General features: G+C 41.7%; 2 protein-coding genes across 3 annotated transcripts; both read right to left on the reverse strand.

Annotated features, from left to right (window-relative positions):
- Positions 1 to 185: 185 nt before the first annotated feature.
- On the reverse strand, positions 186 to 11,726 carry slain1a (SLAIN motif family, member 1a; the record flags this gene model as incomplete). Its single annotated transcript, XM_079276822.1, has 9 exons — positions 186 to 261; positions 1,513 to 1,840; positions 2,014 to 2,202; positions 2,736 to 3,068; positions 4,080 to 4,229; positions 4,358 to 4,453; positions 5,541 to 5,657; positions 9,043 to 9,179; positions 11,293 to 11,726. 9 exons carry the CDS (start codon positions 11,724 to 11,726, stop codon positions 186 to 188), a joined length of 1,860 nt encoding a protein of 619 aa, XP_079132948.1.
- A 729-nt stretch (positions 11,727 to 12,455) lies between these two features.
- On the reverse strand, positions 12,456 to 21,025 carry scel (sciellin). Of its 2 annotated transcripts, none has more exons than XM_079276703.1 (24): positions 20,918 to 21,025; positions 20,000 to 20,031; positions 19,364 to 19,433; positions 19,123 to 19,179; positions 18,938 to 18,970; positions 18,778 to 18,819; positions 18,651 to 18,686; positions 18,509 to 18,556; positions 18,350 to 18,418; positions 18,203 to 18,265; positions 17,821 to 17,892; positions 17,647 to 17,715; positions 17,492 to 17,542; positions 16,709 to 16,777; positions 16,503 to 16,544; positions 16,267 to 16,341; positions 16,037 to 16,084; positions 14,767 to 14,835; positions 14,617 to 14,670; positions 14,429 to 14,491; positions 14,271 to 14,336; positions 13,561 to 13,669; positions 12,957 to 13,059; positions 12,456 to 12,837 (listed from the first exon to the last, which is right to left on the reverse strand). In XM_079276703.1, the coding sequence occupies exons 2-24, from the start codon at positions 20,016 to 20,018 to the stop codon at positions 12,821 to 12,823; spliced, it is 1,344 nt and encodes a 447-aa protein (XP_079132829.1). In that variant the 5' UTR covers positions 20,019 to 20,031; positions 20,918 to 21,025; the 3' UTR covers positions 12,456 to 12,820. The 2 variants fall into 2 exon arrangements, with proteins under 2 accessions (XP_079132829.1, XP_079132828.1); XM_079276702.1 differs by having other exon boundaries at positions 18,778 to 18,822.
- Between the last annotated feature and the right edge of the window lie 1,581 nt (positions 21,026 to 22,606).

Raw genomic sequence — 22,606 nt, forward strand, 5'->3', positions numbered from 1 at the left:
ATGTGAAGGTCCAGCCTGCTGGACCCGTACTGTTCTCAGTCCTTCAAGTGAAGAGCAGCGGCCTTTACAAAGGCTAACAGCCACTCTCTCTTGGGTCGCAGCCCAAGACCGGGCCCTCCTGACAGCAACACTTGAAATCAGTGCGTCGCCCTGGGATCCCTCCTCAGCTTCCGTCTGATTTGGGTTCAGTAGCAGCCGTCTTTCCAGCTGCCGTCCCTCAGGGCCGTCAGGGCAGCCAGGCTCTTTGGAGGAGTCAGCAAACTGTAGACGGAGAGAAACGAGTCCATGAAAAAAGACTGATGAGAGGATGCATCGTCATCCTCAAGTATCACAACAAACTGATTGTTAAAGTTCGACCACCTGCGCTGTGTCCCAACTCCATACGTATCATTCGGTCTATAAAACACAAGTAAACAATATAAAAAGCCCATCTCAATGTCCTACAGAACAAGATGAAATTGTTAGATATCTTGTTTTGGTCGAACAATAGCTCGAAACCACCACAATATTCAATTTACTATAATTTAAGACCAAGAAAAGTTTTCTTTTTGATTAGTTTTCTTCTCATCAATTCATTGATTGATTGACCAATTATACAGAATGTACGATATATGCTATATATCATCTTTATAGTGTACTATTTCTGCAGTAAGTATGCAAGAAATTAACATTCAACATTGAACATAGTCAACCCTTTTCATGCTGACAGAAAATAATACAAAATGCAATGTCGGACGTCAATCAAACTGCAACTTTATGTCACTTAAACTAAACAAAGAAACAGAAAAGTTATTTATTTATGGTGTTGCTGGAGCTGTTTTACCACAACACGAACATCTTTTCAGCTGTGAGTAGCTTCCAGGCAGAAAACTGCAGCTCTGAAAAGTGAAGCCAATGTGGAAGTGCCTTAAACTTCAACTCACTTCAATGTATTCCCTCAGTAAACATTGTAAACATGAGTTTATGCTCTCGTTCGCTAGTTTCAAGCCTTCTTCAATACAGCATGATGCTCATTTAGTGTGAAATTTAGAGGCAAATAGAACATAAACAAGGTTATGCTTTAGGGCGGGGCTACCTTGTGATTGACAGGCCGTCACCAGAGCCGTATACGGCGTCTCTACATCACTCCTCCGCCGTACAAATATGGTCACTTACGTTCACTGGTTGCAAAAAACCAAGATGGCGACGGCTGTAAACTAAGATGGCAAAGCCCAAAACTCAATGCTTCAAGACGGCAGTCCACAAACCAATGGGTGACGTCACAAGGACTACGTGAATGGTAATGGACTGTACTTGTACAGTGCTTTTCTAGTCTTTCGACCACTCAAAGAGCTTTAACACGCCATGTCATTCACCCATTCACACCCATTCATACACTGATGGAAGGGCTACCATGCAAGGTGCCTTGTTTTGAATGAGATGGCACCATGGGTTTCGGGACGCAGCTTCGAACCCAGTTTCAAAACGCATTATGCTTCCAAGTTTTACCGTACGGATTGAGATATGTCAAACCTGCGTGTGGGCTGGCTGATCTTGCTTGCACGTGGAACTCCACTCGTTCCCACAAAGGAGGCCGGGCGAGGGAGGGAGCTGCGGGTGACGGCCGGCTGATTGCCGCCGACTTTCAGGGGCTGCAGCACCAAACTGCTGCTCGGTTTGAGGGTCTGAGGAGGTCCCGCGCTGCCGGGTATGGAGTGTAGACTGATGGAGGTGGACAGGGAGGTGGGGCCCTGCTGCACCGTGGGGCTCACGTAGGCCGTGGCTTTTAGCGGGTGTCGGGAAGTGGTGGGGAAGTTGCCCACGCTCTGGACCCGCTGGATGAGCTGGCCTGGGGAGGGAACTGAAGCACAGCAGGAGAGCAAGTTAGATGACAGTAAGTCGAACATCGGTAGCGGGATGGCATTTACTGCATTTGAAACTTTGCGACTGCCTTCAGAAAACACACGCTCATGAATAGAAATGAGCGGTGCGCGGTTCATTTCTATTCATGTGTTTGAAGCAAAAAAATCTTACTGGAGGACTGGAGTCGTGCAAGCCCACTGGAGGAGTCAAAGCTCTGGCTGCTCCGCAGAGAGGATATCGTTGGCAAGGAGGAAGGGCCGTGGGAGGGTGGGTTGACAGGGGAAGCCAGGCATGGAATGCTGGGAACACTGGGCATGCTGGGAGATCGGAGCAGGTTGGGCATGCTTCTCCGTAGCTTGTCTATGCAACCAGATGAGACATTGTTGGTGTCGGCCGAAGCATGGGAACATTTGACTTATTACTCAACATTAAAGGAATAGTTCTAGTTTGATAAGTCACTGCTTCTAGCCAATAAATTACCTTGAACATAACCTCCTGTAAAAGCCCAACTTGTCTTTTTTATTACAATTAGCTTTTCTACAAATTAAACAAAACATAAAAAAAAGAAACTGATGTTAATAAGTGAGATATGGAGGTGCTGATAGCCTGGATTTTGTAAGCTTTGGACAGAACCATGCTAGCTGTTTCCCCTCTGTTTCCAGTCAATATGCTAAGCTAAGTTAACCTGCTGCTGTCTGTAGCCTCCTATTTACTGTACAGACATGAGTGGTAGGCCTATACATTTTTTCATCTCATACTCTGTAACAAAAAAAATATCCCATTTTTGCAAAATTTCCATTCTCCTGAGGATGCGGTTAATTCTGTATTTGGGACACTTGCAAAAAATCAAGTTCAGCTTCAAAAAGTGGACGTGGTAGTGGTGAAACACTCACCTGTGCTATTCCTGTATGCTGAGTGTGTTTCTATGGTCAGGCTGAGGGGCCCAGAGTACTGGGAGAGTCCGCTGAATGAGAACTGAGGTGCGATTGAGCTGCGTCTGCAGTCTCTGATACTGGAGAAGGTGTGAGAGTGGGGCAGGCCGCCCCGCTGCATAGAGCCGAACAGTCGAGGCTGGGGAGGCGGGAGCTGGTCGTAACCCTCGTCCTCCTCCTCGTCCTCCTCCTCTAGATCCATCTCGCTGCGCCGGAGGGAGTGCAAGGAGAAGCTGGATCTGCGCTGGCCGGCTGTGGCGGTGTGCGAGGTAGAGGCGTAGTCCTGTCGGAGGCCTACAGGGTGACAGATCGATGCTTTTATCCGTGGAAAACATGAACCTGAACCTCAGTCAGTATTTCATTCTGCAAGGCGCCGATAGACCAGACTGATACGTTTACTCTCAAATCATCTGCATAATTGAACAAAATGATATTACTGTCAACTCAGGTTCACCCCAAAATTCATGTTTTTCTCTTCAATATAATGGTGCTATATGGAAAAGCGTATTTCTTTGGCGCCTTAAGCACCACAAGCTGCACTATAGTCACATTATATTAGAGAGAAGGCAGACGTCTCAACGGCCGATATCTCCAGAGCTACGCAACTCAATCTATTCTCAGTGTGCGAAATAAGGAGGGTCTCTCTTGATTGACACTTGAGAGACCCTGAAAGCCTCAATTTAAACATTTCGGGGAGTCTCTAAAATCTCAAGACAATTATCAAGACTTAAGTGTATTTTTAAAAGCTTACTAATATTTTCCCATTACATGCCCAGCAGTTTTCATTATTCAAACTGCAAAACATATCTTCACAAAAGTGAGCGTGGGAGATGATTTACATGGTAAATGCCACAGTCAGCCAGAGACGCAACATGTTTGCACGAAGGGAGCCTGTCTCTGCGTCAGTTTGTGGACCTAAATAGACCCCCTCTGGGAAAATCTGATCCAGTGCCTTTCCTGTGAACCTGGATTAAAGCAGGACGTTGTCTCCTCTCTTCTTGGAACCTCTGGAACTATCGAAGACAATATAAGACGACAGAACTATAGAGGATAAACTAGTATTTTTGATTTAGGGGTGAACTGTCCCTTTAAGATACAAAAACAAAAGACGATAGAAAATCAGTCATCAAGAGGCAACTGTAAATTGAATAAAAACAAGATGTGGACAAACTTATTACATTCTGAAGTTCTAAACCACAAACACTGTTATGAAGTAGTTTCCTATTAGGAATGCCAACTTCTCAGCTGTAAAGAAGGCCAAACTGTAGGTTGTTTTTCACGAAGGGTATATTTATGTTGACTCACTCTCCTCCTGAAGTCGTGCCATGACCTCCACGTCCGTCATGTCCTGCAGTTTGTAGCTCATAGAGATGGAGTCGTCCTCCAGCTCTGACACACCCACCTCACTGTCCACGGAAGACTGGGGGCTGATTGCCACGTGTCCGCGGCCCACGTCTAAAAACACACAGGGGAGCCACATCTATACCACCAGGATACTTCACTTGATTGCATGTGAGACAACAGAGTGTTAAAACTGCAATGAGTGGCAGAGCGGAGAAGACGTATTGCCAGTGAGGTCTTACTGTGGAGAGTGGAGTTTGATAGGAAGGTGGGCGCTCTGTCACTGAGGCTGGCCCTGAGAGGCTGGAGGAAAGACTGAGCGCATGATGGCAATGGAGCTAGGAAGACACAGAAAAAGAGGGCGACGATTCAATCGTTAACATGCAAATCAAAGCTCAACTCACTGACATCTGTGTTCATATAAAATATGTTTTTTTTTTTCTTTTCTGGTGGAGTTTGAACTTGCTTGTCTCCATCTGTCCGAGGGAATGACCAGATAATCTCCTCCCCGGGAATCTGCTGTAATCTGATTGTAAACTGCAAGTAACAGGTTGTTTAGGAATCTGGGTTATGTTCACACAGAGAGCTCCAAAAGTATTTTGGAAGCAACTCATGCTTTTGGCTCCGTATTCTTTTTACTTTGGATTAAAGGTTAGGGTTGGTAGTTATGTATGGAGTTTAATAGACTTTACATTTTATGCCAAAATGTAAGCTAATAAACCCTCATTTGCACATCCAATGCTTTGGTTGTTTGCTATTTCTGAGCACTGAATGAGGACAGCAGTAAAGCAGGCTTGAGTCCCCACACTGGCAGAATCAAAGTGGGTGGGGAAAATGAAAAAGCAGCACTGTTCAGAAGCCAAACAGATCAGATTGTGGTTGTACTGGGCAGTTTCCAGGTGTAACTGTGTGACTGTGGAGAGGCCAACAGCCATACTAGGGGCTGTGTGAGGCTGCACAAAGGCACAGCAGTGTTTTGAGCTTAACGCTAACATGCTCATGTCTCATTATCACCATCTTAGTTTAGCATGTTAGCATGCTAACGTTTGCAACATTTTGTGCCAATCCATCAAATAGCCATCGGGACATTTAACTTAAAACGAATCGTGCACATCTAATGGCAGCATTACGGTAAAAGTCAGGAGATACACCACAGTTTTTAAGATACACCATCTGGGGACCATGAATTTGGGTCCAATCCAACTCATAGATTTTAAAACCTATTTTACAGGACAAGTAAATCATTCGGACTGCTGATGGTGCCAGAGGAAAAGATGATATAATTCATCAGGATTCATCCTCTTGGGCCCATGAATGCCTGTACCATGAATGAAACATGGAACTGACAGTTCACTATCAATCAGCTGATCAATGCATTGAGTGTTAGCAGGAGTTACATGCCTGTGTAGTATCTGTCTGTGTTACCTGGGGCCACGGTTGGTGCAGCAGGTTTGGTGTAAGGCAGCACGGGGCAGCTGAGGGTGGACAGTCCCTCTATGCAGCTGTATGGACGGACTGAGGGGAGTCCTCGCCACCGCTTAGCTGGACACAAGATTGTAGCGAGGGACACATTAGACTGATTGCTTTGCCTCGTAACACACACATGCAAACCCCACACACATGGAGGACATTGATTTGTTCAGGAGACACTGTCCGAAAATGTTAATCTGCTTTTTACAGATCAGTATTGATGTTTTAAATGATCGGGTCACGGCCCGGACAGACGAGGCATACGGTAAGACGAGGTTTAGCTTACAACTGCGGCTTATTGGGCTAAACTGCAGATCTTTTTTTTTTTTGGAGGGATCTTAGGATAAGCAGGGATTGTGCATGTAGGCTGCATCGCATTCCCTAAATCAGAATTAGATTTGGGGGTGTGGAGGTTACATTTATACTACTTCAGATGTTTCCTGTTTTATGAATTCCATGGTACACACTGTCATAACATATACGTTATTAATGTGTATAAGCTGTAACTTATGGCTTTAATAATCAATAAAACATAATCAACCACTCATATGGAAAGCTTGTCACCAATTGATTTTGGGTTGCTGGGTTCAAATATTTTCCTCACGAATGGCTTCATAACTATCTATTAAGCCTTAATAAATTAGTTACAATTAGTTACAACTCCCAATGCAACTCCCAATGCCTCTTTAAAAGTGGTATTCTTATTTTACACGAATCAATGCTGGCCAGCAGTGAGGGCGTTTGGCTTTGAATGACATGACTGACATTGATGTGTGCTCCTTGTGTCAACACCCCCCCGCCCCCCCCACTGATTGGTAGTCAGAGAGGCACACCACTCCGGACAGAGTGGTGCATTTTGGCATTGCTGACGCAATTAGGCTCAACTGCTAATGGACGAAACGAGCATTCACTGCAGGTTACACAAAACAACAGCTCCTTGAGCTCAGAGACAAGGATGTATTCATGACCCAGAGGAGGAGAGCCAACCTTCACTGAATGCAGCTTCCAGAGAAAGAAGAGGACCTTGAACCGCACACAAACACATACACACACTAATGAACATCCAAACAGACACTAACAAATCTGCGCTATTGAATAACAGTCTGGACACAAAGCGAGGGTGACTGAGCTGAGAAAACTCTCCTTTAAATATTAATAATTTAAGCACACACACACACACACACACGGGAAGTTCACACTGCATATATTCATGCATGCAACAGTAAAGAGTCTCTTGTGTTTGAGCTGCGAGTGCCGAGCAGATCAGCCTCAAAACCAGAACCCAGTTAATGTAAGCAAGGTTTCTATGGCAACCATATCCCCGTGCGTGAGTGTAGAAACAGCAAAGCCTCGAATCCCAAAAACTGTGTCAAGCAGCAAATGTCATTCAGTAGCTCACTAGAAGGGATTTTGAAGTATCCTGGTGATTTATGTGCGTATGAAAATCACATCGTCGTATCCAGGGCTGCTGCGAGCGCAGCTGCGTCCTCAGCTCGAGTTATGTTGTTTTAGTAAGAAAAACAAGAAAACACAAGGATCAAATGATGTAACAATAGTCTACATGATGAAATGGAAAAGCTGTAATGTAGTATCTTAACTCAGGTTCTCAGGAGAACCTTAATCCAGCTAAAAAATCCTCATCATCTTCAACAGTCGAGGCGACTCAGTTTATGAGGACATGTCAGATTTGTGTGATGTGGATGAGCCAAAGACAACAACACGGCGGACGCACCCTCAGCAAACTGTATAATGTTACACCCATGTATACGAGGGGCCGAATAGCCAGGTGTCTACTATCTTACTTGTAAATGTTCCAGGATATTCTAAATATGAGCAACACCAGCTAGCAGCCATTAGTTTAGCTTAGCATGAATTCTCAAAACAGCGGAGAGCAGCTGTAGCCTGGCTCTGTCAGATGGCAACAAAATCCACCAACCAGCACCTCTAAAGCCCCAAAAACCAAAGTGTAAACATGACAATTTGGGGCAGTGACTTCCTGGACTCTCCGGCCAGGCTAGTCTTTATGCTAAGCTAAGCAACCAGCTGCTGGCTCCAGCTACATTTTGAACTACAGACACGAGAGTGCTATCAATCTACTCATTTAACTCTCGGCAAGAAAAGAGAATGAGCATATTTGTGAAAATGAATACATGAATATTTTTTTAAAAACACGAATTTAAATTTAACATTATTTTTTCTTTTGAAATGTGTCAACATTCCTTTAAAAAGTTGAAGATTTGACATACAGTATGTAAAACCACTTGTTGTTGGTGCAGTGTAATGTGATACTACAGCTTCATAATCCCATCTGCTCTGTTTTCTACAGTGTAATGCCATCCAAGAGCACAGCACGACTTCTTCCAAATGGAAGTGTTTTTTTTAGTGCTGGGCAAGTGAACGCGTTAATTTCGCGTTAACGCGTCCATTAATTAACGCCGACAATTATTATATCACGCGTTAACGCATTTTTAAAATGTATTATTATTTTTTTTATTGAGAGACAAGAGACAATACATATACATAACAACAAGAGGATGACAAGAACAGTGGGATACCAGCCAGCAAACATCCTACAGTCAGTTGTGTGTGTGTGTGTCCTTGAGCCTTTTGAGATGGGAAAAAAAATAAAGAGAGAAGCTGCACCAGCTGCTGCTCTCCCTGGAGACTACTGGACATCGCTGCGGTAAAGTCAGCAGACACTCAGATCTCCGTGGTCAACTCAGCAGACACTTACATGTTAGTGCACCTATATGCTGAAATTCACCGTAAACGCATTTAAAGGCACAGATCGGGAGCGAGTGAAGGACTTTGAAAGTTAGCGGAAACATTAACGCGAGACAACATCCGGTTTCTTCAGACGAACATCCGGTTTTCAGAATAAGATGCCAACAAAGTATGAATTATATTCACATTAAGTATGAAACATGCTACCTGCATCTCGTGAACCAAATGTTATTGCCCTTTTGTTCATATAGCAGTACTTTTAAAATAAAAGTGCGCAATACACTACTTTTGAATTCATTATTGAACTTTGCCATAACAATGCAATTAATCGCAAAAAATCCATGTGATTAATCGCGATTAAATATTTTAATCGTTGCCCAGCACTATTTCTTTGATATATATATATCAGCAGAGTAACAAATCCCTGAAAGCGATCTTAATTGTTCTCTGGCGATACTGAAATGTGTAAATGGGAGACCTTCCAGTTACCACAGAAAATAATCACTGTGGGAAGTCGGCTGAGGTACTTAAAAACCCATAAATTCAAAGAGAGCGAGTTAAATGGTTAGAAGCGATCGAGCGGTGTGCAGGGAAACGCTCCCACGGCTCGGGAGCTGAAATCCTGTTGCACGTGGAGACGTTTCGTGAGTCAGAGCTTATGATGTCATGTCAGCAGCCGGAGGGACAGATGTCCAGATCTCAGTTGAAGGCCGTTAATCTGAGTGATAAATACCTTGGTCCAGCCTGTGGCAGAGGGTCATCTTGGCCAGCTCCACCTCGGGCCCCGGGTGGTCCAGTACCTGCCTGCACCACTGGAGAGGGCTAAGGACACTCTCGCCCCACAGCTTGGCTTTGGGACTCACGTACAGCCTGCGACGACACAGCACAACCCACAATTCAGTCCTGACACCTTTACAGCGAAGCTCATATTGTTACTGTCTGGAGAGAAGTGAGGGTAAATAAACCGGAGGCTGCTTTATTGTGCAGCCTAGAGATCTGTAGGGACGCATTTTACTGTGGCAATATTTCTCAGACAAAGGCAGAGCATGACTTTGCAAAGGTAAAACTTGTAGCTGAGGAAAGGGAGCGATTTTCATAAAATCCAAACGTCAACACACCGTAAAAGATCAACATTTCCACAAAAAGCAATTGGTATTTTACCAGCTACAACACAAACTGTGAAAGCAGCAGTGTATAATAAAAATTCAAATGGTGACAGCCTCATTGGGTGCAGTGATTTATAGGATGTGAGTATGTGACGAGTGAGACACAGGATGACTGTATCTCTTCCCCCTGTGGGCTGTATGCTTGAAGCACAGAAACAATCAGTCAATGAACAGATTAGTCCATCAACACAGGATTAATCACAAACTATTTGGAAAATAGATTCATCATTTCAGTCATTTTTTAAACCAAAAATGCCAAATATTCTCTATAATTCCTTGTCATAAATGACAGTGAACTGATAATTGTGTTTAGGTTCGAAAAATGAATTGAAGATGCCACCTTGGCATTATACTACACATTTTTCACAACATCCTGTCTTTTTACACACCAAATGGTAAAATAATTAAATAAGAAAAAAAAGAACAAACGACTGAAAAGAATTGCTCGTGGCAGCGCTACGTACTCAAAAGAAACGGAAACTGGATGTTAACAGCGACTTGCTATCAGTTGAAAGTATCTGACCGCTGAACAAAGAGCATAAAAACAAGCTGATTCTGAAATTACATTAAAATGACAAGACTATAAAACAAATCAATAAACTAAATATGTAGGTGTGTGTGACTTTGATACACTGGAATGACAGCTTCCTGAAAAATAGGGCTGGGCGATAATTCAACATAACGTATCGTCTTTCATATCGTGATGAAATCATACATCAAGATATCGTGATACACAACCATATCGTCTCAGTGGAATATAACAAGTACACACTAACTTCCATTTCTAAGACAATCTGAATGGATGAGAATTAATCTGTATTTGTGTGCATGCATGTAAACGAAGTCAATGTGGAGCTGGACATATGTATTGATATTTTCTCGATAATTTCACAACTGTTCTTTTCATTTTGCCCCAAAGTTCTTAATTACATGACGCAATATTTAGTGCTTTTCCTCTGCATGTAAAAATAGACTATTTATTTATTGAAGTACCAGAATTTCTTTTTTTAATATATTCATGTTATGTATCTATAACACTACATAGTTACAGTTATATATAACTATATATATATACATATACAGTATAGACAGATAGATAGTTTATATATTAATGTATATCGTTATTGAGATATGAAATGACCTGTATTGTCTTGATATGTGTCATCTACAAACGAAGCAGAACTGACTTTCACTCGACAACTAGGCCACGGTGTTACACTGACCCGGGGTCAGTTAGTCACGCTAAATGGAGCCACTGGTGCTGCATTCAGCCGTGTGCTACATTTCCCCATCATCTCATCGGATACATCAAGCCAGAGAGACGGTTCAGCATCAGTGTGTGTGAGCTGCCTCAGAGTCAGCGGGTAACAGCGCTTGAAAGCGGTGCAGCCTCGGGCTGAACACTGCACAAAGCCGAGCTGTTTGATCACAAGCTGAAGCGGGTCATTGTTTCTAATTTCATCCCGGTGCTGTTACGCTGAGAAGACACCAATGCTGCACAGTGCACACAATGCATTCTGGGATGCCCACTTGCTTGTGTCAAACCATTTTTTGTTCTTTACGTTCTGTAAAAGAAAAGGTCCCTCTGTGAGCCGGAGTCTGCAAGTGTCTTCCTCCAGGAGAGGAATCAATAATGTAATCGATGAGAGGATACATGGCAGGGGAGCGTTACATGTGATGTCAAAAATAAATGTGGCTAGTTGACAATCTTGTGGCCTGTGAGGCATCTATGGTCAGAGAACAACAGGGATGTAACTACATGTCACATAATATGTTTGTGGCTGCGATGGAGTGGTGGATACAAACAGAGCGGTTACCAGCCATCGGGCTCTCCGAAAGGGAGCGCGGCGTCGAGGTCCAAAATATCCACCTCATCCATAACGGTCGTGGTGGCTCCGGCGCCAGGAGACACCGAGCTCGGCTGAAAATACGCGAACGGCTCCTCCGTCGCTCCCCGGGCTCCGGGGGGACAGGGATGCGACTGTGTCGGGCTCGAAATGCCATATTTGCCGGGGACGTAGTCACTCGCACACGCTGTACCGCCGAGCAGACACGACAACGAGGTCTGGAGATGAGGAGGGCCGACGGAGCAATTGTTTACAGCGTTCGCTCTGGTCCGCAGTTGTTCGTTTTGCCTCTCCAATTTTCGGACCAATTCCTGCAGCTTCAGCACCTCCAGCTCCGCGTTGGTGATTTTGTTGTTGCCGTTGACGTCTGCCATCATCTGCGGGTTCAACACCTCTGCTTCCATTTGGTAAAGAGCACATTGAGAAGGGGCAGAAGAAGCACGGCCTGCCTGCAGAGGGTCCTATTCAATTCGGAGAGGGTGTCCAGATTCCCCCGTGTAAAGCTACTACTACACTCACACACGCTCACACACACTCGTACACACACAACACAATGATGCTGCTGCCGCTGCTGGGATGATTGTACAGCCTCCATCTCATTGGTCAGCAGCTTGGAGTTCAACTCCCATCACACCACTGCTAAGGAAGTGTTTATTATGGACACACTAACACACAGAGTATTACAGTGTACCTTGCATTTCTTTCTTTTTTAATTGTATGTTATATGTGTCTTTTTACAGTTTTTGATAAAAAAATAAATATATTTTTTAAATTAATAGCACGATTGAAGTCCAAACATGAAAATTACATATTTAAATATTTTTTTAGACTGCCAGATATAATTTTGAGTAGCATGTCCCACCAACACTATCCCCCAGACACCAACGAGAAAGTCTCTACGTTTTGCATAGTCGGATTACATTTTTTTTTTAAATGTAATTGAATGATTTAGTTGTATTTTCCACCTAAATGCACATCTAAATGCTCTTTCAAGGACATTTATATGCAGTAATATGACTTTTTTTTCACTTACTCAACTAGCCAGAAGGTAGTTTACCTTATTGCATCTAAAACAGAGCAACATAACACCAAATGAACACACATCTTTAGATACAGATATATTGATTGTCTTTATTGCACACAGAAAAAGCCCCCGGCCCTAAATATTGCAATATCTCCTTTCATATCACACAATCCCCACAAAGTCATCAGACCTGAGAGAATATCATAAATTCGATCTCGAAATGAGTGAAAAGGGTTAGATACAGAGACAGCAATATTATGACGTCAACAGCACAGTTACAGCTAGCTGCAATAGTATTTAAAATGTATATTCATAATGTAACTGTCATTTTTCAAAACACCCAGATAAAGCTTTGTCAGCTTGTAAAAACACAAGTACAGGAGAACCTGCATCACCCAAAACACACTGATCAACAGCAAACCATTTGATCTTAAATCACATGTGCGTCCTCTCCAGTGGGGGCTTGGGAGAAACTCAGCGGCACCATTTATCTGTGGAAAAAAAAAAGAATAATCTTTTTTCATCAAAGAAAATAAACAAATACATATAAACCTTTGACATTCCTCATTCAACAATGATTTTTTATTTCATTTTATTAATTTTCTTTTACCTCTGGTGCTCTCAAAGCAGTTCTCACAGTGCACCATGCGTTTGTAGATCCACATGCTGTCCCCAGCTTTCATATGATCCAGCTTGCAGTTACACACCTCGCACTGCCGGAACACAAACACACACTCACATGGGGAAAGAGGTGCACGCTGAGCAGTCGGCTTGAATGTGAAGTACATTTTACTCAAGCGTCTTATAGAGTATAGTGCAGCCGTGCAGTTTCTTTACTCCCCTTCCCTACAAAATATTGCACATTTATCAGACAGCAATAGTTTCTTGTTGCTTTGCAAATCAAATGCTCCGAACACCCACAAAGCTGTTTCCAATATGGCTGATTGGGCCTCTTGTCAGGTGTAAATTGGGTGAAATAATGCAGGGATTTTACCCCAAACTCTACGTACTAATTAGGAATGAACAGAAGATGTTTTGACATGTCACATTAGGAAAAGCCCAGCTGTAAAGATACAAAGTAATGATGGTAGAGAAACATTTTTTTTACTGTGTGATATTGCTACTTTTACTCAAATAAAGCATCCCAATGCTTCTTCTCCATCACTGATTGTTGCAGACTTTCATGGAATGAGAGACGATAGTAATCTGCTCACCTTGAAGCAGGAAGCGTGGCAGTTGATTTTCATGTCATCCAGGACCATCTTGGCGTCACCAGTGAAGGGTTTACGGCAGTAGGTGCACAGGTCTTTATCCAACACCACCCTGCATGGGACAGAAAAATAACAACATCATTTATTATAACTTCATTCCTGACCTTAGAAATAGGAGTTTGGTAGAAACAAGTCTTAGCTCATGCTCCACACTATATTGACCTAAAACTGTAGGAAAAAGCCTTTTTCCTCCAGCGCCACCAGCAGGTTTATATTTTTGGCTTTGAGTGAAATACCATGACAACTGGACGGATTGGGACAGAATGTGGCACAAACATTTATGGTTCCCAGATGAGGAATCCTAAAGACTTTGGGGATCCCCTCACGTTTCCTGTAGCGCCACCATGAGGTTGACATATGAGAACTGTCTCAACCGCTGTTGGATGGATTGTCATGAAGTGTGGATGAATTGCAATAACTCTGGTGGTCCTTTAACTTTTCATGTAGCACCACCATCATGTCCAAAAATTGAAATTGTGTGCGATACTTTGGTATATGACCAAATACTGACAGAACTAATTCCCATCCTTGGTTATATTTGTGCTAATTAGCAAATGTTAGCATGCTAAACTACGGTAGTGAGCATTATAAACATCTGACCTCTCAGCATGCTAGGACTGTTGTCATTGTGAGCATGTTGCACTTTTCCCTACCTCTCAGGAGCTGCATACACACTCTTCGTGGAGGTTGAGTAGATTTGATCAGTGTCATCCGACCTGCTGTGAGAGTTAAACAGATATCGGTTTCTACAAGAGTCTTGCTTTACTCTCATATAATATCAAACCAAGCAGTGTTTAATGTCAAAGAATACCTGCTGCTCCTGTAGGGCTTTGGGGTGTAGGAGGTGGGACTGGTGATGCTGCTGTAGTCATAACTACACAAAGACAAAATGAACCACATATGACAGGATATTTTGAATATTTCTCACTTACTGCAAACTCAGCGAAATGGAAAGAAAGAAAATCATTATGCGAGAGCTTAGCTTGCTCTGCTTCCTACCTGGAGTCTGTTCTGGAGTAAGAGTAGCCTTTACGGTCGCTGCTGTAGTCGTCACTGCGTGTGCAAACACAGAACAGAGGCACGTTTTAATCCGGTTGTACAGACAAGAGGTGTGTTTTTGAGAGTGAGAGACGATAGTGAAATGATCACCTTGGGGTGCTGCTGATGGTGGAGGAGCTGGTGCGGGTGGAGGGAAGATCATCGGTGTACGAGCTGTAGCTGTGTGTCAAAGAGGCATGAATGAGATATGAACAGTATTTCTATTTATGTATTTATTTGGTTCTTTGAATTATGAGTCAGACATTACATCATAATTCAGATATTACAATATTATTGTTATTGTATCAATTGTCATAATAAAACTAATAATAATTCTTAACTTAATACCTACAAAACTAATGCAATTCCCATCAGCCTCAGCTGTACTTTGTGTTTTGTCTTCATTAGTAACTGTTAGCATGCTAGCACACAAAATGTTGATGGTGAACATGGTAAACATTTTGCCTGCTTAACATCATTATGTTAGCGTTGTTATTCTGAGCATGTTAGCATGCTGACCTGTGCTACAGTACAGCGTCACAGAGCTGCGAGTCTGGTTTTAGAATCCACGTCTTGTTTGTTGATGTGTAAAAAAAATCAACATTAAAAAACTACATTTAGCGTTTGGAAAAAAAAAAAGATTTGTGAAGAATAATCATTTAATCATAGACCTCCTTAAAGGTGCAGGGTGTATGATTTGGTGGCATCTAGCGGCGAGGTTGCAGATTGCATTTAACTGAAATTTCTCCCATGTGCCAAGCGTGTCGGAGAACCATGGTGGCCGACGCAAAAAAAAAAAACGATAGCTCGGGTTTAGTTTGTCCATTCTGAGCCACTGTAGAAACATGGCGACTGGCTCCTTGAACAGGATCCGCTCCTTATGTCGATATAAACGGTTCATTCTAAGCTGACGAAAACACGATTCTTATTTCCAGGTGATTATTCACTCATGAAAACATACTTAAAAATATGATATTCCATCTCTGCCAATAGATCCCAAATATGCTACACACTGTCCTTTTAAAATGTAAAAGAATATAAATATATCTATATATTTTTTTTGATGATAAACCTCATTAAAAGTAGTCCATTTAAATGAACTTCGCTTTTTAAAAATGTGTTGGCCTTTTAAAAATATATATTTTTTAGTCACTGTAGGCTAAATTACAAAATGCTCTTGATTAAATAGTATTTTATGTATCAGTCTATAAAATCTGTAGGTAGTTAAAATAAAGATGACTAATATTTCGGGTTTGACAGCTACATTTAACAATCTAACCAACCCATTACAACCTAATCTAGAGTGGTTTAAAGATTATATTGAATATAGTTCTTCAGATGGCATCAACTCCATCTTATCCTGAGCGGTCAGCATGTTTACCTGGTGGTTCTGGTGGAGGATGGCGATGACAGGTTTGAGCTTTCAACTCTAAATGGCACAAAAGACAATGTCAGAAGAAATATATAACTATATTGTACGGAACCAATACGCAGTCTCGGCTGCACTCACCCTCTGCTGCTGCTGAGAAAATGACGATGTGATCATTTTAAATGACAGGATAATTAAATGGTTGTGTGTTTTGAGAATAATTATTCACTGAGACATCTCACCTGACAGAAGGAGATCGGTCAGATACAGATCTAATGGATCGAGGCAGGAGGGTGCCATACAGGTCATCCTCAGCCCTGCAATGCAACAACATTATAAATATACGGCATAAGTGCATAAAGTATATTTATTAATATATATATATACATATATATATATATATATATATATATATATATATATATATATATATATATATATATATATATATATATATATTGATGAAAGTTTATCTTACGTAGAGGAAGTCCTTGTTTTGGTTGTAGTTTTAGTGCCATATCTGGAAAAAAAACAACAAGATGAGATATTTTCATCTGACTGATTTAATGTCCGGGTCACTATGTGAAGATATTCCTCATCACAGAATATTATTGTTGATTTACTGTCGTTATTTTATATATATATATATATATGCTTTCTAGGCTTGATGAAGGAAAATATCACCTGTCTGGGGACGAGTAATCCTCCCTGCCAGATGAAGGGATGAGTGAGGTGAAGAGCTTGTCCTCCGCACTGCACAGAGGTACAGGTTACATGCAAGCGATGTATAGATTGAAGTGTATTAAGTTGAGAAAGGGTGCTTTTTTTTTTGCTTGTGAATTCAACTTTTCTTTTCTTAGAGGAATATCTTGTAATCTGTTCTTTCAAAAGTGATATAGTCTCACTTGCTAAATACAAAAAAAACAAAAATATTGGTCAAATAATATTCATAACATAATATAAAATAATAAACATAAAAAATAGTCATTAGTATATCGTTACCATTACAGCCATAAAGCCAATCAGTGGCCTTCAGCCCCAAGCCTATTGGTATGATTTCATTTGTGAAGAAAAGGCTCAATCATTTTCCTTAATCTGCTGGGCACTGTCGTTTTTAGCAAACATTCCTCAAACAGGAGTAAAGGGCTCATTTGTTGTGGACTATTTTCAGTGGGGGACGAACACACGTTTGGTGCTCTGCTGAATGTTTGCAGCAGCAGGGAGGTGTTTGTGGGATTGACTGAAAATACACTACAACGCCCATGTTCTTCGTAATGATAAGGCTCACTGATGTGTTCTTTCTTGTTTTCGGACAACAGTTCTCACAAAGGAGTGAGATATGTGGTGGGATATAGGCCTCGGCTCCACAGGCAATACTAGTTAGTACCATCAGTTCATTTTCTGTGATGGGATATGCTGGCACACACAGCCTCCCCTGCATTGTACCCAGTATGGGAAGAAACTCACTCAGTGCTGCTTTTCACCATCACCGTCTCAGTCTCGAAGACGGTTGTTTTGCTGTAAAGAAGAAAATATACCTTATTACAGAATATCATTAACGATGGAGCGGCGGCATGATCGATATAATTCATTTTAAAGGCTTTGCTGAATGAAAATATCACCTATCTGTGGGTGAGGAATCACTCTTGATAGCCGAGGGGATGAGAGTGTCGTAAAGTTTGTTCTCAGCGCTGCTCAGAAATACGGGTTAGATTGTAAGTGATGCATAGATTTAAATTGTACTGTTATTCAATACCAGGTGTTTGAATAATGTCAGATATCTGCCCATGTCTCACTCTTTACTGCTGGAAACAGAAGTCTCAGTCTCTTTGGTGGTTCTGGTCGGTGAGTAGCTTGAGTACAGTGCCCTGTGTGAAAAGACATTCAAATCAGTTCATTAGTACATTTACTCAAGTAAGTAAGGTAAGTACAATTTTTCAGGTACTTGTACAAGATCTCGTTGGCGATGGATTAAGATTTAACATTTAAAACGTTGGACTGGTTTATAAAACACAATGATTTGTTAAATATTAAACCAGTGTGTCACAGAATTTTGACGATCAGAGGCCCAAACAGGTAAATGTATCATATATGTATATATAATACTTGTACTGGTACTTTTACTGAAGTGAAGGTTCTGAGAACTTCTTCCCCCATATAGCAGTACATATTCTTTACCCTTTGCTTGAAGACTTGACGCGCTCAGTGAACGTCGTGGTGGGACTTTTAATCACAGTGGAGCTGCAAGAAAACACAGCCGTCATCAACACCGACAGACTGAACGTGCGATAAGATGATCCACATTAACGCTGTGACGTTCTCCACCTAACACTCTTGGAGGTGGTGATGGTGGTCTCACTGGTGCTGTCCCTGGACACCGAAGTGGTTCTGGTGCTGAAGGAAGAGCAATACAGAATAAATTCACAGAATGCTCAGGAGTTGTATTTTTCCTTGTTGGTTGAATTGGAACTGTTAGTCACGTACCTTCTCTTAGGTTCCTCTGTGACAGTCGTCCTGGACGTGGTGGTTGTGCTGTGATACGATAAATGCAAAAATTACACATTATATTTATGCTTCTCTGTTGATTTTTTGCTTTGTGTGTGTAAAAGACTGGAGCTTTACACACCTGCTGGGATAATCTGACTTCAGGGTTGAGTATGTGCTGCAACAAAGAGGCAGGTTATTCAGAGGATTTGGTAGAAAGAAAAAGAAGAAGCTGTATTGAACAATTAGTTGCGTTATTTTAAATGTACCGCTTGGTGTAGGAGGATGTAGTCGGGCTGGAAGGCAGGGCGCTGCTGTTAGAGGAGAAGATTTATTTAGCCACAGTTACTGCTTAAAGTTATTGAAAGTGCCTTTGACTTGGAGGAGGGCTGGAGCGAGGAAAGGAACTACAATAAATACTGTACCAACCCGCTGCTCAGCTCATCCTGACTTCCGCTGAATCTGCAATGACAGAAATTTACAATCAAATGTTCTGCTGTTTTTAAATAACTGCTAACATGATGTTTATTTGAAAAATAAACATTTCTGCATCAATATAAAAAGATAACAGAATGTTATCTTAGTTGTTATTGGAGTTGAAATGTTTGTCTTACCCAACAGTAGTTTCACTGCGCTGGCCCAGAATACTTTTGCCAAAGTTTGGGTCTCGGCTGAAGGAGGAAAAGAGGAGCCAATTAATTCACTCATAGAGATGACTCAGCACTCTGGCTTACCAAAAGGAATGCAGGAGGCGGCTTTATTTATTTTTTTACACACACCCAACAGTTCTGACACATCCTGCGTGTGTGTTTTCCAGTATAGAACATTGTATCTGAATATGTTTACGTGACTCACTCGACGTCTTCGTCCTCATCGTCCACTTTTTTGATCCAGCTGCCGTCCTTTAGGAGAGAGCTGACCTTGCCTGCAAATACGAGACAAGAGAATGTTGAGCCTCAAGAATATGTCGCTATCTGTTTTTTAATCACTTTTCATCTATTTTACTCGTTTTGTGTTGTTTTAAAAATAACATTTTTATTTCTCCTGTGTTAGTCTCGACTTGTTTTCCTGTTTACATTTGTACTGTCTTGTTATCAGTCATGTGTAATTATGCACTTTGACACCTAAGGTGCTATAAAAGTTTCATTGATGAACTGATATGACTCCCCGCCACTGTTGCACACATTTAAAGATACACACATTTGTCACATGCTCAAACAGTGTGTGCAGTGGAATGCGGGGTGGCATACTCTTAGAAAGACTAATAAATAATAATGGTTAAGAAAAATATATAAAAAAATATTTGGAGCTGAAAATAATATAAAAATGATAAAACCTCAAAGATTTAAAAAAAATCTATAAATTATATAAGTATTGTAAAATTCTATGAGCATCATATGACAAATGTAAGCTTTGAATATTGACAAAACATGGAATTTCACATTCATTTTTTGGGGGGTATTTTAATATTTGATATATTTCTATACTTACCAGTCGAATACCTGCTCATTTTGTAACTTCACCTGTAAGTGTAAGAGAACAAGGAGGGACTTCGTCACATAATGAAACTACACATCACATGTAGCCACCAGGTGGTACTGTGAGCTGACACCTTTCATATACAGCGCATGACGTCTCACCTGAAATCACTACACCAGGTTAGGGAACAATGCTGTTCTGTATGTATGTGAACATGTCATGCTGGATTTGTCCCTGTGTGTGGCGCAAGTATCAACTAAAGTTCTGCTCAACCCCAGACTCCCCGATCAAGCCCTTAAACTGGTTTGTCTTGATCTGTACCCACATGAAGACACGCCTTCTCCAAACACACTATTGTCAGCAAAACAGAGGGGCGTACTGGTGACATTAGTTATGAATGACAAAGATTGTGCCCTTTTGACTACATGCACACTCCGGCACGTACACTTCTATGGAGCCCTGAGACAAATATCTACAGCTGTGAGGGAAGTTATAACTGTAAATGGCTGTAAAACAACTGTAAAACAGCTCACGCTTTCGAAGATTACACAGTAATAATCCATGATGTACTGTCCGGTAACACAATGCTTCTGACATCATGACTAAATCAGCGTGGCTCATGTGAAGCAGCAAGTGTTAACAGCAATCTTAGACATGAAATCAAGTGTGTGTGTTTGGTGAATCCCCAATATCAGCACGACATGCATTTCATTCCTCAAAGTAAAGTCACTCAAAAAGTAACTAAAAGTAAATCATTAGATAATTGACATGATGTTTCTATTCATCCAGGACTATTGCATTTTTGTCTCACACAGCTCTGTATCACCCTGAAGTCATTTCTAAGCACTTAAAACTAATCTGACATGTCAGTGTACGAACATATTAGTGTAAAGTGTAAAGTGACAACGTATTTGAAAACAGGGTACCTACCTTGTCTGTGACTCGATAGACGGAGGAATTAAAACTCTCACAACAGCTCAGCTCTTCAACACCTGCCTGGTACTCAGATTTGCAGTGCAATCACACCCTGATCCCTCCGTCTGCTTTTAACCCGAAGGGAGGAGATTCCGAGGCCACGCCGAGGTGTGGCTTCAGACAACAATCAAAGAATTCTCTCTCCAGCTCTCATTCTACATTTTTCTCATTCCGTCATCACCGACTCAGCCTTCATAATTGTTCCGCTGTCTGTTCAGGGTTGAAAAAGGAATTGGGTGGAGTGCTGAAGGACCTGCATTACAACTTAGGTGACAAGGAAGCAGAACTATGTGGGTGTGGGAGCTTGTGCTTCTTTGACCTTCAAGCTTTGAAATGAATTTGATTGAATGGAGACACCGTTTAATAGTAGTGTCCTGTTTGAAAGATTGCATATTTTGATATTCACTGTGACATAATGCCAGTAGGACTCTAATATATAATGACCTTTGGTCTACATAAATGACTGACCTGCCTCCTCTGAAAGTCTTACCCTGCTGTATGACTGCGGATTAATATATATATTTTAATACAATACCTGGCTGACAGTGGACTTTGCTCTTTACACATGTATGCTGATAAAAGTACTGGAAGAAAAGGTGGTTTCAACTTGGTTTTCAAACACAGGTAAATAGATAAAACATCACTCGCTAGGTCTGATAAATGAACTACTAACACCTTCGCGGTCCGGTCACAAAGGTAACCGGGTGGGATACTGATACCTGAGCAAGCCTCACCACAGTCACTCAAAGTTCGACTGAAACTTCTACCGAATGGCATCTCACATCATGTATAATTCCAGCGATTGAGACCAAGCCACCTGAGGAGCCCTCTAAAGGGGGGACTACCTGAGTTCATTTCTTCATGAGAGCTGTGGGATATTTAGGGTTACCTGATGCATAGCAGTGGATAATCATCAGGAGTACTCATAAAATGTGTAAGCGTCGATCAGACTTGATCTATAAATGCCATACTGTCTGTGACTGTGAGCTTCATTGTGGGGCGTGCCGTGTTTTGAACGATCAAAGGTATGAACTGTGCATAGCATGCAGGGGTGTGACGGCGTGATACTGAGGTCAACCCGTCCTAGTCATCACGACAGCACGAGAGGAATGCAGACTAACTGCACCGACCGAGCTGCTGCGCCAAATGTTTAAAAGAAAGACGGATCTGAATAGCACATTAAAAAGCATCACAATAAAGTCAACCGTGTTCACTTCAGTCTAACTGAGCTGGCAACACACTCAGCTGATTTAAGACATAGATATTAACTTCATTACGTTTGATTGTGGTTAAGTTGCTAGTTGCTACTTAACCACAATCAAACTCTAAAGTTGTATTTATGGTATCATTATCATTAAGAAACAGCTGGAAAGCCCTAGAATGAACCCCTGCACTCAACAATAATCTGCCCTCTGTATGGCTGCATAAATGAAAGTGGAGAGCGGCTGACACTGGGTGGCGCTCGAGCTACAGTGATGGAAATGGCAATGTTGGTTGTGCAACTCTAAAATACCGTAGATGAATCTCACAAGCTGTCCAAGGTAATAGACATCCTGTTCATTTTACAGTCAGTTAGGCAGAGCAGCAGAAATGAATGCAACCTGATCTGTTACAGGGAATATGAGAAAGTCAAGATGTAACATA

The sequence above is a fragment of the Melanostigma gelatinosum genome (assembly GCF_949748355.1).
Source record: "Melanostigma gelatinosum genome assembly, chromosome: 10".
Classification (NCBI taxonomy): domain Eukaryota; kingdom Metazoa; phylum Chordata; class Actinopteri; order Perciformes; family Zoarcidae; genus Melanostigma; species Melanostigma gelatinosum.

Excerpts from the sequence above, each read along its gene's own strand:
- scel (XM_079276702.1), bottom strand. Across the intron at positions 18,687-18,777 it reads ACATCCTCCTACACCAAGCG|CACATACTCAACCCTGAAGT; the intron begins GTACATTTAAAA and ends TCTTTGTTGCAG. Across the intron at positions 14,671-14,766 it reads ACCATCAGCAGCACCCCAAG|TGACGACTACAGCAGCGACC; the intron begins GTGATCATTTCA and ends TTGCACACGCAG.